The sequence below is a fragment of the Bos taurus genome, chromosome 2 (assembly GCF_002263795.3).
Source record: "Bos taurus isolate L1 Dominette 01449 registration number 42190680 breed Hereford chromosome 2, ARS-UCD2.0, whole genome shotgun sequence".
NCBI classification, from domain to species: Eukaryota; Metazoa; Chordata; class Mammalia; order Artiodactyla; family Bovidae; genus Bos; species Bos taurus.
The window spans coordinates 94,390,606-94,408,068 of record NC_037329.1 but is presented as its reverse complement, the minus strand read 5'-3'; the positions used below and the strand labels follow the sequence as shown (position 1 = coordinate 94,408,068).

General features: G+C 36.4%; 1 protein-coding gene across 11 annotated transcripts in view; it reads left to right on the top strand.

The window, feature by feature from the left end:
• Positions 1–17,463, top strand: part of INO80D (INO80 complex subunit D) — a 70,563-nt gene that overhangs the window by 15,366 nt on the left and 37,734 nt on the right. For 7 of the 11 annotated variants that reach the window (XM_010802256.4, XM_010802254.4, XM_010802255.4 and 4 more), the window contains 4 exons: positions 3,418–3,510; positions 3,616–3,862; positions 8,576–9,318; positions 15,852–15,960. In XM_010802256.4, coding sequence (XP_010800558.1) covers positions 3,645–3,862; positions 8,576–9,318; positions 15,852–15,960 — 1,070 coding nt within the window. In that variant the 5' untranslated portion in view covers positions 3,418–3,510; positions 3,616–3,644. Of the gene's footprint in view, positions 1–3,417; positions 3,511–3,615; positions 3,863–4,587; positions 4,674–8,575; positions 9,319–15,851; positions 15,961–17,463 lie in introns of those variants that run through there. The other 4 variants (XM_024975216.2, XM_024975222.2, XM_059874962.1 and 1 more) reach the window with 3 other exon arrangements.

Below are 17,463 nucleotides of genomic sequence, written 5' to 3'. Positions count from 1 at the left end.
CCTTCACGACATCCAGATTTCTTCTGTAGTATCTCTTCAGTCTCCTAGGACAAGCGTTCCTCAACTTGTTCAAGTTCTCCCCAAATACACTTGTGCAACCCTCAGAGAAGCTATCCATTTGTGAGGAAGTACCTCATTTGTTTGCTAGGGGTCTGGAGAGGCAGCCTTTGTTCTTGGCAATTGCTTGGTCAGTGAAGGCAGGATGGAAAATAAGTCTGTGTTCTGGAGTCTACCCCTTGTCTTCAGGGCTCTGGAAGCTTGGTCCTTTGCTGGGCCCAGGGAATCAGTCAGACACCAGTATGGTCCTTTTTCTTTTATATGTGTGTGTGTGTGTGTGTGTGTGTGTGTGGAATCTTAGTTCCCTGACCAAGGATTGAACCTGGGTCCCTTGCAGTAGAAGCATGGAGTCCTAACCACTGGACTTCCAGGGAATTCCCAGTGGTCCTTACTCTTAACTAGAACTAAAACAAAGGGAAGCCTAAGACTCTGCCATCCAAAAATGTTAGGTAACTCTTGGGTCAAAGGAGAAATTAAAAAATAAAATCCAAATCAACATGTGGGATATGATTAAAACACTACTCAGAAAAATTCATGGTTGTAAACAAATTACTAAGCAAGAAAAGAATGAAAATAAAAGAATTAAGCCCAAGAAGTTAAAAAATACAAGGTCTGCAATGTAGGAGACCCAGGTTTGATCCCTGGGTTGGGAAGATTCCCTGAGAAGGAAATGGCAGCCCACTCCAGTATTCTTGCCTGGAAAATCCCATGGACGGCAGAGCCTGGTAGGCTACTGTGCATGGGGTCGCAAAGAGTTGTACATGACTGAGCAACTTCACTTCACTTCACTGATAATTCCAAGAGGTTTTTTTTCCCTTCTTTTTGTGGGGGGAAGTATATTGGTAAAAATGTTAAGCAGATAAACGCCTGTTCAACCCAATCATGAACAAAAGGGGAAAGCACAAATATCACAAATGTGTATGGACATACGTAGAATACAAGAATGAGTCACAGATATTTAGTAAATTAAGTATAAGAGGTCACATTGCTAAATTGTATACAGGTAAATTTGAAAACCTGATCTGCAGAAAACACTGCCCAGGCAACCTTCTAAGGAACGTTACGACTGCAGTGCTTTTTAACTTGTTCAGGAACATAGATTTTATAAATTGTTTTTTAAAATACTAATACCTAATTCTGCCAAGGCACACACATAGAAAAAACTCTAGACGTTCTCAAAATAAAAAAATCCTCACTATTAGCACATATAGCCCAGTCATACAGTAGAAGAGTAATGCGTGATGACCAGGTTGCTTTCCCAAGAGTGTAAGAAGGAGTACAGTATCAGGAAGTACTAAATACTAAATATTTTTAGTATATATTTTTTAAAGTGCAAGAGAAAAATGATCATTTCCCTGGAAACTGAAAAAGAATTTGGTAAAAATTAGCTGTCAATTCTGAGTTTGTTTTTTTCTTAATAAAGCAGGAATTACTTCATACTTCCTTAACATAACACGGAAGTCAGCATTTTACTGCCATTGACTAGAAGCAATTCTCATTTAAAATTAGGAGTAACAGTGGCTGCTGTTATTAACATTGTTTCAATAGTTCTAGCCAATTCAAATAGGGAAAAAGGATGCATGAACATTGGCAAGCATGGGGGAATCATCAATCTTAATAGACATGATGCTACCTAGGATATGTCAGATAAAAAGTGAATGTTACCCTTCATGTGATTTATAAAATATTCTCATCCATCTAGATATATAGGCTGATTTTTTTCATAATGGCAATCAAATTGATTATGTAAATTCCTTTTTTCAGTTATATCCAGCCTATTTATTTCCTGAAGTTCATATAGATTTACTTAACTAATTCATGAAAGATTGATGTTTGCCAGGTGGATGAGCAGGCCAAAGAGAGTGTAAAAATGAAACCTCATGGGTTTGCTTTGAAATAATTTCCTGTCCTGAACATCCAGACCTTCAGGGCAGCTGAATTTAAATTTTTAGTCCAGCTTTTCTTCCTTGCCTCCTAATAAAGTGAAAAGGCAAAGTTCTTATTTTTGTTTTTCATTGATGCATGATTAGGTTTACTCAGTAATGTGTGATTTTTTTTTTTATTACCTAAGTAATAAAAAATTTACCAAGTAATTTCAGAATTTTTTCTGCTGATGTAAGTGAAATGCTGCTTAAAGGTAGTGTAAATTCTCTACCTGTATCATCAGCAGGTAAAATGTAGTAATAATAAGAACTTTATGAGTAATAACTGTGATTTGTTCAAGGCATGGTACTTAGTGTGTTGCATGCTTTGTGTGATTTGATCCCTGAAGCAACCTCATAACATAGCTACTAATACTATCTCTATTTTATAGATGAGAAAACCAAGGTTAAATGATTTGTCCAAGGTAAATACTGTCGTTATCTTGGCAGATCTCTGACTTAAGCCAACATATCTTCTGACTTTTGAAGGATTTGTGTATCTTGTCATTCACCGATATAAGGAGTTTTTTATTTAGTTTCGTAAAGGGGAGAGTGCTTCTCGAGGTTTTCTGTAGCTGATGTCTAAGCTGTTCATCATCTGTCTTGGTGACTTTTAGAGTGTAGAGCAAGCAGGTTGGACCACAGCAGCCCCGTGTGTCCTGATGCGACCGATCCGTTGTTGCAGTTTCATTGTAGGCGGTATGGTGTTAACCATACAGTTACTCCTAGACCTTTGTGTGTTGAGAGGTAGTGACTACTGTGTGATTTCTTCCTTCCATCTTCTTATTAAGCTTCCAGAGACTCATCAGCCATGGTAATTACACTATCTGGTATAATTGGGAACATTCTATGTTGCAGAGCACTCAACTGAATGGTGAAAATGTGGTGGTGACTAGTCTTTGGGCTCAAGGCTATCGTCTGGGTGGGACCGGTGTGGGGGAGTATTAGAGGGAAAAATAACTTTTAAAAAACAGGGATTTGTTCTTTTTTAATATTTCATAGAAATGTTTGTTACAAATTGCTAAATATATTGCCAACACATCGGAAAATGTAGACTTTCTGGGGGAAGTTTTGGGTCTGTAGACCTCATTCCATTGCCATTTTAAAGAGATTTGAGTTCTGAAAATTGGCATAAGGTAAAACCATCAGTAAAGGAAAAAAAAAAAAAGGACCCGCCACCTTATAACATGAGTTTGGTGGAAGAACCCTGCTATTTTGAGGTATTTACAAGACTTAAAGCAAAAATTATTTAGTTCAATTTGGAGTGGTAGGTTAACTTAATGTTTTATGTCTTATTATTTGAATTCAATACTGGGATGTTGGGTTATAGTGAAGAATCCATCCTGTTAGGAAGGGTGATACCCTAGAATTTTACTTCCCAGGTGAGCAAGCTTTGCTTATTTCTATTTGTTAACTAGGCCTTTTGATATTTTTGTAGACAATCTGCTTCATCTTGATTCTGCAGCATTCCAAACTGTGGTATCCTTGGGGTTCTCTTAACATTGCTATGGTGCAGAAGATTTAAAATCAGGTATGGCTGTGGGGCCCGAAGTCCCTCAGTGAAATTCTCAACTTAAACCTGCTTTATACTCTCTGATTTATCATTTGGGTTTCTTTTTTTGTGATGGTCTTTTAGCTGATGTTCACAAGGAATAGAGTCACGTGATGTATGAAGGGAAACATATACACTTCTCTGAGGTTGACAATAAGCCCTTGTGCTCATATAGCCCCAAACTGTGCAAGCAGCGGCGACTCAACGGCTACGCTTTCTGTATCAGACACGTTCTGGAGGACAAGACTGCCCCCTTCAAGCAATGTGAATATGTGGCCAAGTATAACAGCCAGCGCTGCACCAACCCCATTCCTAAATCGGAGGACCGCAGGTAAGCTCTGACAGTGGGGAGCAGCCTTTGATTGAATCAGCAAGCTTGGAAGTTGGTTCTGTTTTGTTTGATGTATGATATGATGAATTTAAATGTTGAGTTCAGGGGTTAATCTAAGTAAACTATAGAATGGTTCTAAAGATGAGAGATAGCAATTTTTAGGAAATGGAAATGGAGTAGTAACTTTGGAGAATTCTTTGTGAAGTATGTTTAAGTGTGTAAAAATTTTTTTTTTTTTTTGCTTGAAGTCTTGGTACAGATATGCTTGGTTTACAGCCTTAGAAAGTATTTTCTGATTTTTCTACTTAGTCTTTCGTCAGCCTAAATGAGACAAATGAGAGGAACTACTTTGGTGTTATAGTTAATGATAATAATTTTGGAATTTTTAAATCTGCACTTGAAAGGTAGCAAATGATATATACTTATTGAAAAAGCATTATTCAAAAGAATGATTACTTGAATTATTCAGAAAATTTATTTTCTCTCAGGCTTCTTTTGGTTAAAAAGAGTTCCATATAAACTATGTTTACTATAATTTAGAACCTGTATTTTCATAGTAAAGTAGGCTTTATGACTGGGATTATGAATTTATACTTTTCTGAGTTAAAGAAAATAATGAGATGTTTTTAAAGGAGTTTTATGCTGATTATTCATCTTTCATATCCTTAGAAAAATTTATACTGTATTTCACATATAATCTCTTTTTTTACGTCTCTTTTTGTCAGTTCTCCAGCAACCATGTTGATCATTGTAGGATATTACAGAGAGATGCATGCTTCTTTTCCTGAAAGTTTCAAATACTTGTCTTTAGGTAGAAAATTTGAACTTTTTACTACTATATTTAAAAAATACATATACAGCCTTTATTTTTTGTTCCTATATGTAAACAAATGTCACCTGTGTAAATTGGTTGAAAAGGAATCATGTATTTTGTATGTCATGGTGAGCAGCTTACACACTTTTAAGGTGAAATAAATAATTTGTGTTGATAAATACCCCACCAAAATGAGTACAGCATAATGTGGTGATTTGGAAATACTCTCTTAGAATATCTAATGAGCACTTCAGGTTTCAAATTACAATACCTGAAAGTTAGAAACAGCTGTTTAGTGAGGAAAGGAATAAAATTTTAATCTCAGGTGAGAAAGGTACCAGTGTATTAGGCTAAGCATGTCTGTCCAGTTGGTTTTAGCTGACTAAAAATAATTTCTTACTCTTACCCCTTTTTAATTTGAAGAATGAATGGACTTGGATTATTTTTTTCACATCAAGATCCATTATAATCACATTTCTATAATTTTGTCTTAAATTCAGTTTATCAGAAGTGCAATTTTTGTCAACCTTGAATTTTTTTTCAATTCAGCTGAAGCAAGTATTATCTTAACAGCAAATAGCAAGAAGTAAATTGAGAGTCACTCTGAATTTCTCCAAAATATTAATTCTCTGAATTAATTTAATATGTCTTCACCTTTATATTCGAAGTAGTTTTCTTTTTTTTTTTAAGCAAGAAAGGAAAAAATTTTTGTGTTGCTCTGTCAGGAGAATCTGGGCTTAAAAAGTACTGAGTTATATATTTTTTCAAAATTGGTCCAAGACCATATGAACACAAATGCTATTAATATTTTTGTGTTTTTGTTGTTGTAGGGCTGTTTGAAAACAGATTAAAGTAGATGTTAGTAGGAAGTAATATTCTTACTTAACCTCACAAAACCCAGGTTAAATTCATGTCATAATATGTTTAAACCTGTGTATAAATGTAATAGTTGTAACTTATACTATATGACACAATGTAGAAAAGATTAATATTCTTTTGAAAATAAGCTTTTATCATTGTTAAGGCAGTTACTCCTTGGACACTTACGGATTTGAAATGGTTTTATGTATAGTTTAAGACTTCCCTGGTGGCTCAGATGGTAAAGCGTCTGCCTACAACGCGGGAGACCCGGGTTCAATCCCTGGGTTGGGAAGATCCCCTGGAGAAGGATATGGCACCCCACTCCAGTACTCTTGCCTGGAGAATCCCATGGATGGAGGAGCGTTGTAGGCTACAGTCCATGGGGTCGCAAAGAGTCGGACACGACTGAGCGACTTCACTTCACTATGTATAGTTTTAGAAAACAAATTCCCAAGGACTTTAATGGACAAAAATATCTGGTCAATAGTCAGCTAGAAAAAGTGCATAACTTACCTGGTGTGTATTATAAATGCTAACTTATGAAATTCCATCTTTTGGATAGAATAGTGTTAAGTTCAGTTAGAAGTACTGGTATAATTAAAAAGTAATGTCCAGTTTCTAATATACTTTTAACAGTGGGAAGCTAAGGCCTGGTACTGTAGCCTTGATATTTCAGAGGTAAATGGTTATATTAAATTGGTTATTTTATATAGTATTGTAAATTTAAGTTTGGTATAGTTTTTTATATATGTTTATTTAGTAGTATGTATTTACCAAGAAATTTTCTTGTCTCCTATATTTATTCTTTTCTAAAACAGCTTAAGATATAATTCACATATGAATCAAGTTACCCATTTGAAGTATACAGTTCAGTATTCTCTAATGTCTTTACAGGAGTGTGTAACTATCAACATAGTCTAATTTCACATTTTCAGCCCTGCAAAGGAACACATTTTCAGGCATTTCCCTGTATTCTTTTTGACTGGAAATTCATATTTACATGCTTACTTTAAATATATACTTATTTTAAATGCTGTTCATAACTAAGTAAGCTGTGGTAATTCTAATTATGTGGTCACAGTGTGACAGTGGCTGGAGTGGGTTGAGGGTGGGGTTGAAGGAGGACTGTCCCTGTGGACTGGCCTCTGCTGGGTTAGGTGATGCACGGATAGAAGCCTCATTTACTAGTCTAGATGGCCCATGTCAATGAGCAGAGCAGCTTGATTTCTAAATTTAAAAAAGCCCACTTCATTACTCCTCTCTAAAAATTTACTAATCCTTTTGATAATTTGAAAATGAGTAGAAAACAACAAAAACCATCAACACTTTGTTGGGAAGCTTAATACAATTATACCTGAAACCCTTTTCCTTATTAGCTGTAGTTTTATGAATCTTTTCTATTTAGAGTAGGTAGGACCTAGCTCAAACCTGCTAGTTAAACACACATACATGTGCAGTGCAGAGTCTCTCTATAGTCCAGAAAGCTTTTTCTTAATAGTTGTATTTACAATGAAAGAGTGAGACAAAGCAGCAAAACCATGTGTCCTCATTTTTGATGAATCTGTGTATTTAACAGTTTTTAAAACACTTTTCTGTTGCAGCCCAGCAAGTTTGGGAATTGACATTATTTACTTTATTGCCTTTTTTCCCAAACTGTGTTCTATGGAGATATGCTGCAGTAAAAGTAGGTGCCATTTTAAATAAGTTTGGGAAACAGTGCCACATGGGTACATTTCTACCCTTGGAGTATAATGCACATGTCATACAAGATTCTTTGAGAGATTGTTCGGCAGAAACAGATGATATAATTATTATCTCTTTCTGTTTAAGCCAGCATTTTCCCAAATTTATTTAAGCATGGCATACTGTCTTTATGGCATACTTGTCAGCATACCTTAGAACTGCATGAGGTATACCAGTTTGGGAAATACTACTTTTCCATTTCCTGGAGAAGGAAATGGCAACCCACTCCAATATTGTTGCCTGGAAAATGTCATGGATGCAGAAGCCTGGTGGGCTACAGTCTATGGAGTTGCAAAAAGCTGGGATGACTTAGCAACTAAATGACAAATGACTTTTCTATTGGTTAGAAACCTTTACAGGTTTTCAGTGTAATTTTATTCAAATAACATGCATTCTTAATAAGAGTCTTCAAGAGCTTTGATTTTTTTCTTCTATTTTTTAATTGTAGTTGATTTACGTGTTAATTTCTGCTGTACAACACAGTGATTCAGTTACACATATATGCATTCTGTTTTATATTCTTTTCCACTATAGTTTATCACAGGATAGTAAATATTGTTCCCTGTGCTAAATGAGCTTTGATTTTTAGATTAAGTCTTAGCTCTGTCACTTTCTATATATGTGGTTTTGGGTAAGTTAATTTATATAAAATTTAGCTTCCTCATCTGTATAAAGGGCATTATTTTGGTACCTACTGCAGGTAGAAATTAGAAGAGATAATTCATGTACTCAACACATGGCTATTGAGAAACTCATTTAATCTGTAATCGCACCAACTAGTTTTATTATTTTCTCCTGTTCTGTGTGTCTGTGTGTGCGTAGAACACACAGGAGACATTTGACATTCTTAAGTGTTATGTCATAAGATCTTTGTGAATCTCCAATACTTGAATGGCATTGGGACATGTGATTTTTTTCCTCTGGAAGAGAATTTTAAATGATCCTTTAGATTCTTGATGAGCTACTTTGTATGCTATGAATAGAGAATAACAAAGCCATATGAGAACCAATAGCTAGGTGTTTATCCAGGACCACTCACTATTTGAATGACTTGCTTCTGTCTGGCAGCCTCTTTGCATGTGCAATTCATTTATTTGCTTTAGCAAAACTGCACAGACTTTGCGGATTGCTTGAGGGTAATGGAAGTTGTATAAATTACATCCACGAATGCAGAGTTATTATAGTCATGCATTTTGAGCATACAAGGATTCACATTTTATGATATGTAGCTTTGTATTCTACTTTTCTCAAGATGTATTATGAACAGTCTCCTGTATATGTGTGTATTTTTATAGGTACTGCAACAGCCACTTGCAGGTACTTGGCTTTATCCCGAAAAAAGAGAGGAAGAAAAAGAATGACCCTATAGATGAAGTCAAGGTCAGGCACCAGATGGATACCATGGCCTTTAGCCTGACAGTGCCCACGCTGGCCTTGAAGATGCCCAATGGACTGGATGGAATGTCCCTCTCTCCACCAGGGGCAAGGGTCCCTGTCCACTACCTGGAAACCGAGTTGGAAGACCCCTTTGCTTTCAACGAGGAAGATGATGACCTAAAGAAAGGGGCAACTGTGAGAAAGAAGTTGCAGAGCAAGTTGGCCCAGAATCGGCAGCGCCAGAGAGAGACAGAGATTTTAAAAGTTCGACAAGAGCACTTTAGTCCCCCTTCTGCCCCTTCTCAGCAGCAGCCTCCGCAGCAGCACTCCCACCTGTCACCTTTACCCACTTTAAAACCTCCAGCGCCACCGCAGGGTGTAGTCTGCAAGTCACCTCAACCTCAGAACACCAGCCTACCAATGCAGGGAGTGGCCCCCACCACACACACTATAGCACAAGCAAGGCAGTTGTCTCACAAGAGGCCTCTGCCCCTCCTGCCATCCAGTAGGGCTCCCGCCGTGGACCCGCCCAGGACTGACCGGGTCCTTATGAAAGCCACAGCCTTCTCTCCACACTTCTCTTGTATAAGTCGACTGCAGAGACTGGTGAAACTGTGCACCCAAAAACATCAGTTGGACACTGATCTGTTTCCCCATTTAGGTGAGTTACCGTTTCTTTTACCGTGTCATATAAGTGTGTAATATAACGAAATGTGCCCTTTTGCACAAGGTTTTATTTTCATAGCCTTCTCATATGTAATAGGGGTAGAAGAATACTTGGACAGAGTGTCCAATAAGACTCTGTATTTAGATAAATCACCTTAACATAAACATGCTACTGGAGAGAACAGTAATTGGTGAACAGGATACAGAAAAATAGGAGCTGGGAGTTTAGAATTCCATTACAGCTTCTAGTAGAGTAGTAGCAATAAAAGCAGTTGTGTTTGGTTTTGTACTTCTGTGAGCTCAGTCCTTGTGTGTCTAATGAAGTTCTTGACATGTCTTATCACAGAACTTTGGAATAAAGATAGTATTGTTGGCATCTGCTGACACTTCTCTAAAAAAAATTCTTAAAGTAATACCTGTTCATGATTTAAAAGCAAAAAGTTACAGAAAACTGTCATGGAGACAAATATCTATCTTTCCTTTGTTGTTTTGAGTTTTCTATCTTAATCAAGAAAATCCTCTGATAGCAAGTTTATACAGATATTCTACATATTCTGTTAATAGTTTGATTGTTTTATTTTTGTTCATTTAAACCTTTGAGACATTTGGAATTTATTCTTGTGTTGTGAGCTGTGATTCTAACTTTAGGAAAGATTATTTGCATGAAATATGGCAGCAATAGAAAAATGGGAAAAGGATGGGAATAGAAGAAGAAGACATATAAATGGTCAATAAACAAATGAAAACCTCAATCCTCCTAACAGATGGGGAAACGCAAATTAAAATAACAATCAGTTACCATCAGATTAGCAAAAATTATATCTGTTGTTAATGAGAATATGGGAGCTCATACGTGGCTGGTGAGTAATGCAACAATATCTACTAATTAAAAGTATATGTATAGTCAGCAAGCTCACTTTTGGAACTCTGTGTATTAAAAAAAATACCAGAATATAAGGATATGTGTTCCAGGATGTTGATTGCAGCATTACTTGCACTACTAAAAATCTGCAAACCACCTTTATAACCTGTGGGAAATTTTGAGTAAATTCTGATATGTATACATTTTATGACGTATTACACAGCTATTTAAAAAGAATAAAAATAAAAAGAATGAGTGAAATTTCTTTTACCTGGATGTATCCATGATATCGTAACAAGCAGAAAAACACTGTGGTATTGTACTGTCCCATTTTTGTAAAGATAAGCAAAATGAATAAACAAAGGACACCAGTAAATCTGTTGATCAAGCATGTGAATAAATGTTTGCCTCTTTGTTACAAGCATAGTTAAAGTGTGAGTGAATGTACACTATTAGGCTGTTAACATTGGCTGCCATGTGGGATGGAACTGGACAGGGTGTGTTTTTAGGGAGATGGGAGTGATAACTCTTACATAGCTTTATATCGTGTCACCTGTTACTAAGCAATGTATGACTTTTGGTGGGCTTCCCAGGTGACTCAGTGGTAAAGAATAGACCTGCCAATGCAGGAGACGTAGGTTCCATTCCTGGGTCGGGAAGGTCCCCTGGAGAAGAAAATGGCAACCACTCTAGTATTCTTACCTGGAGAATCCCATGGACAGAGGAGCCTGGTGAGCTACAGGCTATGGGGTCATAAAGAGTTGGACACGACTTAGCGACTAAACAACAACAAAACTTGACTTTGGTTAATTAAAGAAACTAATGAAGCTTAAAGAAAAAAAATATAGATAAGCAAATATAACAAAGCAAGCCTTATTAGTACTTATTTGTTAATACCTTGGCATATTCTTTCAGATATATAAACTTAAATTCCTGCTATATGTACAGTATTATAACCTATTTAAAAATTTTTATAATGTATTAAGTTAGTAATTTTTCATACACAACATAATTTGTCACAGCTGAATTCTTTCTCTAATTTAAATCATTTCCAATTTATTTAATTATAAAGTATTGCAGCTGTATAGCCCTTGCTGTAAAATAATTACCGTCACATCTTTAATTTTTCCTTCAAATAGATTCCTGGAAGCAGAATTGCTGATTCCAAGCTTTTTCACTTTTTAAAAAGGTTTTTGATATGTATTGCCAAATTGGCCTTCAGAATTATTTTTTCAGTTTACTTTTCTTTCAGCAGTGTATGAGAATGAGTTTCTCTACATCTTTATAGACCTGGATATTAGATATTATTATTATTCTTATTTTGCCTTTACAGATTTCATAGAAAATTTGGCAGTACATATAAAAAACTTCTGAGGTGTGCTTTAATACTTTAGACCAGTATTTCTCCAATTTTTGGCCTTAGAATCACTTTATTTGCACTCAAAGGTTGTTGAGGTCACTGTCGAGATTTTATATATGTGAGTTATATCTGTTGCTAGTTACTGATTAGAAGTTAAAACTGAGAAATTTAAAAATTACTAATTCATTTAAAAATAACAATAAACTTACTGCATGTTAACATGTTCTTTTTGTTAACTTATGAAAAATAACTTTCCAAAACAAAAACAAATATAATGGCAAGAAAGCATTTTTTTGACCTTGTTTAGCAAATCTTTTTGGCCACCACTGTGTGGCCTGTGGGATCTTAGTTCCCCGACCAACGGTTTGAACCTGTGCTCCTGCAATGGAAGCGTGGGGTCTTAACCACTGGACCATGAGGGAAGTCCCTGTTTAGCAAAACTCAATGTCTGGTGTAGTAGAAGACGGCTAGATATCTGCATTCAGTGTGTCCTGATTCAATGTGGTTTTGGTTAGTAGATAAAAAGATGGCTTTACACATTTGTTGTAGGAAAAAGAGGGCAGGTATTTTAATAGTTATTTTTCCAAAAAATTGTGGATATTTGTAATTGGTTCTTCACCATAACTTGACAAGTGGTAGTTTTTAAAGATTAGTTTCAATGTGAAATCTGAAACCATATCAAGGAATTTTGCGTACAGTTACATTGAAATCCATTGATTTGCCTTGTACTTTGAATATCTTACCCATGGATGATATTGTAAATTGTATGTTGGTCGTTTGGTAAATACTGGCTTACTCAATTACACACATGTCCCAAATGTTGACATGTTTTGTTATATTAAAATTTTAGGTTGCATTCATTAATATTAACACTAATCGTATCAGAAAAATCTGACTCATAAGAATTTGTCATACCATCAGTGATAAATTCAAGTTTTACTCCAGAATTGAGCTTTGGTTTGTTTTTTCTTTCATTCCATTGTAAGTCATTGTGTGGAACGTATATTGACAACTAGTACAGTTTTTTGCCCCTCTTGATTCATGCTAAGGCATCAGCAGTGTGACCCACTATGGTTGGTTGTTGTTTTACCAACAGTGCAAATGTCACCACAGTAAAAAAGGCAAATAATATCTTAATATTGTTTTGAAGGTTGTATTGGCCTAGAGGTCTCCCCAAAAGGGTTTAAGGGACCTCTGGGGATCTGTAGGCCAAACTTTGAGTAAAAACTGCTATTTTAGTTTAATAATGTAGTTTTGACTATTGGTTCATACTGCCTTTTTTGCACATATGTATTTCCTATTTTGTCAATTTTTTCATCCAGTTTTATTTAAGCATTTCTCTTTTTTCTTGATAGGTAAGGGCTTTTTACACATATTTCATGTTTGTTGCAAAGCCTCTCCTCCCTCCTATTTGTTATTCGCTTTTAGTGCCCATTGTAAAGGTTTTCCACTCCAGTACTCTTCCCTGGAGAATCCCACGGATGGAGGAACCTGGTAGGCTACAGTCCATGGGGTCGCGAAGAATCGGACACGAATGAGCGACTTCACTTTCACTTTTCACTTTCATGCATTGGAGAAGGAAATGGCAACCCACTCCAGTACTCTTGCCTGGAGAATCCCAGGGACAGAGGAGCCTGTTGGGCTGCCATCTATGGGGTCACACAGAGTCGGACACGACTGATGTGACTTAGCAGCAGCAGCAGCAGCATAAAGGTTTTGGAATTTATAGGTTAAAATTTTTTATGTAAACTCTCTTTCTCTCTCTCTCTCTCTTTTTTTAAGAATTCTTTTTGAATCAGTTTTTTTTTCCTCTCCCTTTGTTTAGGCTGTCTTCATTCCGAGAAAACATACATGTATGTATGTATTCGCCAACATTTTCTTTAGTCCTTTTGTTATTTCAGTCATCTATTTGGAACTCATTAGGCATTAGTTTTGAGGCAGAGATCTAGGTTTTCTTTGCACATCTGCCTCTCATTCCAGCATTTACCCACATCATCTGCTAAATATTTATTTGTATTTCTATTTATTTCTAGATACTGATAATATTTTAGCTTTTGAAATTTTATGTTATGTTGAGGGCTGACTTTCAGTCATTTTGAACAGAAATAAAACTCATGGAAAAGTGTTGTCTTTTTATTTTTAGAAAATGTAAATGTTTGAGGAACTCAAGTTTTTGTTTTTTTAATTGGAGGATAATTGCTTTACAATGTTGTGTGGTCTCTGCCACCAAGTTTTTAAAAACAGGTTATTTCAGAGAAACCAGAAATTGTAATGTACTGTTACAACTAAGTCTGCATTCATGTCAGCAAAGAATACTTAAAGAAAAATGCAGTATTTAATTGGCTCCTCCCGTCCCGTTTGGGTTGGTTATCTCAATTAGTTATGTTGAAACTGGTGATAATGAAGCCAAGATCAAAGGTTTGCTTTACTGGACAGTTAATTTTACAACAGGAGAAGCCCTTCAATCTCAGTTCTTATTTCAGAAAAAGCATAGGTGACTTAGTAGACATTATTTTGACTTTTACGGAAACTTAAAAAATAACAGTTCATGTTCTAATTTTTAAAGGTGCCTTAAGTGTCAGTTTGTGTTTGAAAGATCTCACCTTTCAACATCCTGAAGCTAATGATGTGATCACTTTATTTTTTTACTTACTCTTTAACAAAGTAATAGTTATTTTAGTTAGAGAAAGTAACTTTTTAAGATGACCTGATAGTTTGAATAGTCATCTTGGAACTAGGTTTAGAGTTTCTTTATGCCGTTGTCGGTGTTATTTAATTTTAAGCATTTCTAATTTGCATTTCAATTAACCTTTTCTTAATTTCCTGGTGTGGCACCTGTGAACTAGTGGCTTAGATGATAAAGATCTGCCTGCAGTGCAGGAGACCCAGGTTTGGTCCCTGGGTGGCGAAGATCCCCTGGAGGAGGGAATGGCTACCCATTCCAGTGTTCTTGCCTGGAGAATTCTGTGGACAGAGAGGCCTCATAGGCTACAGTCCATGGGGTTGCAAAGAGTCAGACATGACTAAGCAATTATATTGGACACTAAACCTATTTGAATTATGGAAGAAATCTGTGAGATCCTTTATAACTAATTGTGCGTGATAAAGACTGTCTCTGATTTTTGAGGGTCTCAAGAAGGAAGACATAGAATACTAGTCATCAGGGTGTCTAATTAAAGTTTCATAGTGGTTTTGAATATGTTAAGTAGTCCACACACTGTTGTATTTTAGGCTATGCAGGATCAGTATTTATCAAGACCTCTTCAAGATACAAACTTTTATTTTTTATTTTTTTTTTTATTTTATTTTTTTTAAGATACAAACTTTTAAAAAGGCAGAACCTTTATGTTGGAAGCTAATCGTTATCCAGTCATTAAAAATAATGCTTTTAACAAAATGCATAAGCATTATTCATACTCTGTTTCTCTGCTTTTCCTTCTAATCTTGTTTTCAAAATGAAACTCAAAATGTGACAGCTTTTATTTAACTAAAAGAAACCCCAGTAACATTAGAAATAGAACGTTTCTATCCTGCCCCTGAGGACAGGAGGAGAGTGGGGCGACAGAGGATGAGATGGTTGGATGGCATCACTGACTCAGTGGACGTGCATTTGAACAAACTTTGGGAGACAGTGAAGGACAGGGAAGCCTGGCATGCTGCAGTCCATGGGCCCGCAAAGAGTTGGACACAACTGAGCGACTGAACAATAGTCCTGCCCTTCTTCCCTCTTCCCCTGGGGAACAAAAGACTGGGCACGCTCCTGCTTTGTGGATGGAGTCCTTTCCTCCAGAGATGTTGTTGGGAGAGGGGGGATGCAGTGTGCCTGCCTTTTAACAATTTATTCAAGGGCCCTTCTTTGTTGAGGTATAGCATGAGTCCAGTGGTACCTTTTGCCTTTTTCTTGCCTGAACATACATTAGGCTTCTTTCCCCGTTGTCTTGAATATCTCTTATGTTTTTCTGACATTATTTTAGTGTATATGTTTTGATACTTAAGAAATTCTACCGTTTATTTTTTTCTGACTTGAACGCTCTGTTGTTTCTTCTCCCTTTGTGAAGAATCCTATAGAAGAAGTTCATCTGAGCCTTTTTGTTACAATGTCTTTGTTTTAAATTTGAGTGCATGTTATGCATTCATTGTTAATATCTTTGCTAGAAACAGGGATGAAACTCATCAGGAGGCATTTATTCACACTATGGTAGTGTTTGCCACAGGTATTGGGTTATGTGTTTCAGGTAGCTTTTCATCTAAATTTTAAATGAACATGAATTTTTTCTAACTTGCCACATCTTCTCCCCTGTCCTAGGGTTGGACTGGTCTGAAGAGAGTGGAGAAGAACTTGAGGACTCAGAGCAGGCCTCGCCATACCAGGTGGCCTGGTCCATCCGAGAGACCCTCAGATACGAAAGACACACGTGAGTCCTCCTTTTCCTTTTTAGTCTTCAATTTCCACTGTAGTAAATGGGTTGTTCCTATATATGCTTATTTTTAAAATGTTACTGGATGTAGTCCTATTGTAATGCAGGTAAAAACAGATTCCACTTGAGAGGAGATGTACTATATTATTTGAGGAGAGTGATGTTTATGTTTCCCTGCTAAATTTGTTTCGGTACCATTTTCAGTTATGACTGAAGGAACCAATTGTAATAGATTTTAGAACTGAAGGGGACCTGAGAGTTTATCTGATCCCATTTCCTCATTTTATAGAAGAGGAAATCAAGGCCTTGACGGGTTAAGGAACTTGCCAGTGTCCCTGGCCTACTTGGAGTGCCCCTGTCTGATTTCTCCATGTTTTCTTTGGCCCTATCCACGCAGTAGCTGGGAATAGTTCTTTTTACTTCACCTCCATCTTATGCAAGATTGATCCTTTCTTTAATATTTCTAATGTGCTGAATATTCCTAATGTGTTAAAGTAGTTTCCAAAATAGTCTCATTAGAGGTTCTTGGTACCTGCCTTATTGGAAAGCTGTAGGTTAATGCCCAGGCCCTTCAGTTCTCTTTCGGAGGACTGCCTCAGCATCATGGGTCAGTGCTCTGGGTGCAGTGTGAGAGGACTGAGATCCTTTTCTGTGAGGCCAAAAGGTGACTTACAGATTCAGCTAATTTTTTTTTTTAAGTTCTTTTTTTTTTTAATTTTATTTTATTTAACTTTACAATATTGTATTGGTTTTGCCTTATATCAAAATGAATCTGCCACAGGTATACATGTGTTCCCCATCCTGAACCCTCCTCCCTCCCCATTAAGTTCTGTTAAATAGATGTTCAACAAGATAGAGGGGAGACTATCTGCCCCAGGCCAGCTCTTAGAATTTCAAAATATCCTTGTATGTATATACATTCTAGGGTCTGGTTTCTGAATTTATAGGTGTACAATGTGATTTGTTAGTATACGCAGAGATGATTAGGCTTGAGAAACTGATCCACTAGAGACTAATGTATAAGCAAAAATGCCAGTTTATAGTCAGAAATACAATCATTAAGTGGTACACATGTTCACTAAGCAACAATATACGGGAAGCCAGTTATGGTCAGAAGCTTATTTGGATGTGGAGTTAGAGCAGGAGAGTTAGCTGTATTTATTAATGGTTGTTGTCCTTAACCTTTAATAGCCTAATGCTTCCGCTTCCACTCTTGGGACTTATATCCCATATAGTTGTCCCTGTTTCTCCTGTCTCCAAGTTAGTATTGGAAAATGCGGTATGTTTTTTTCTCTCTCTGAGGTTCTGTTTTATATGTCATTCAAGACTGTTTCCTTATCATTAGCATTTCTTGCTTTCAGATGGAAGTACAATTGAGCTTACGCTTTCTTTCCAAGTTATAGATAATATCAAACATGTTTCCTAAGGTTGATATTCATATCAGCTTAGCTTGATTTTGGATATTTTGAGTTAATTTTACAAATTGCTCTAAATGAGGTA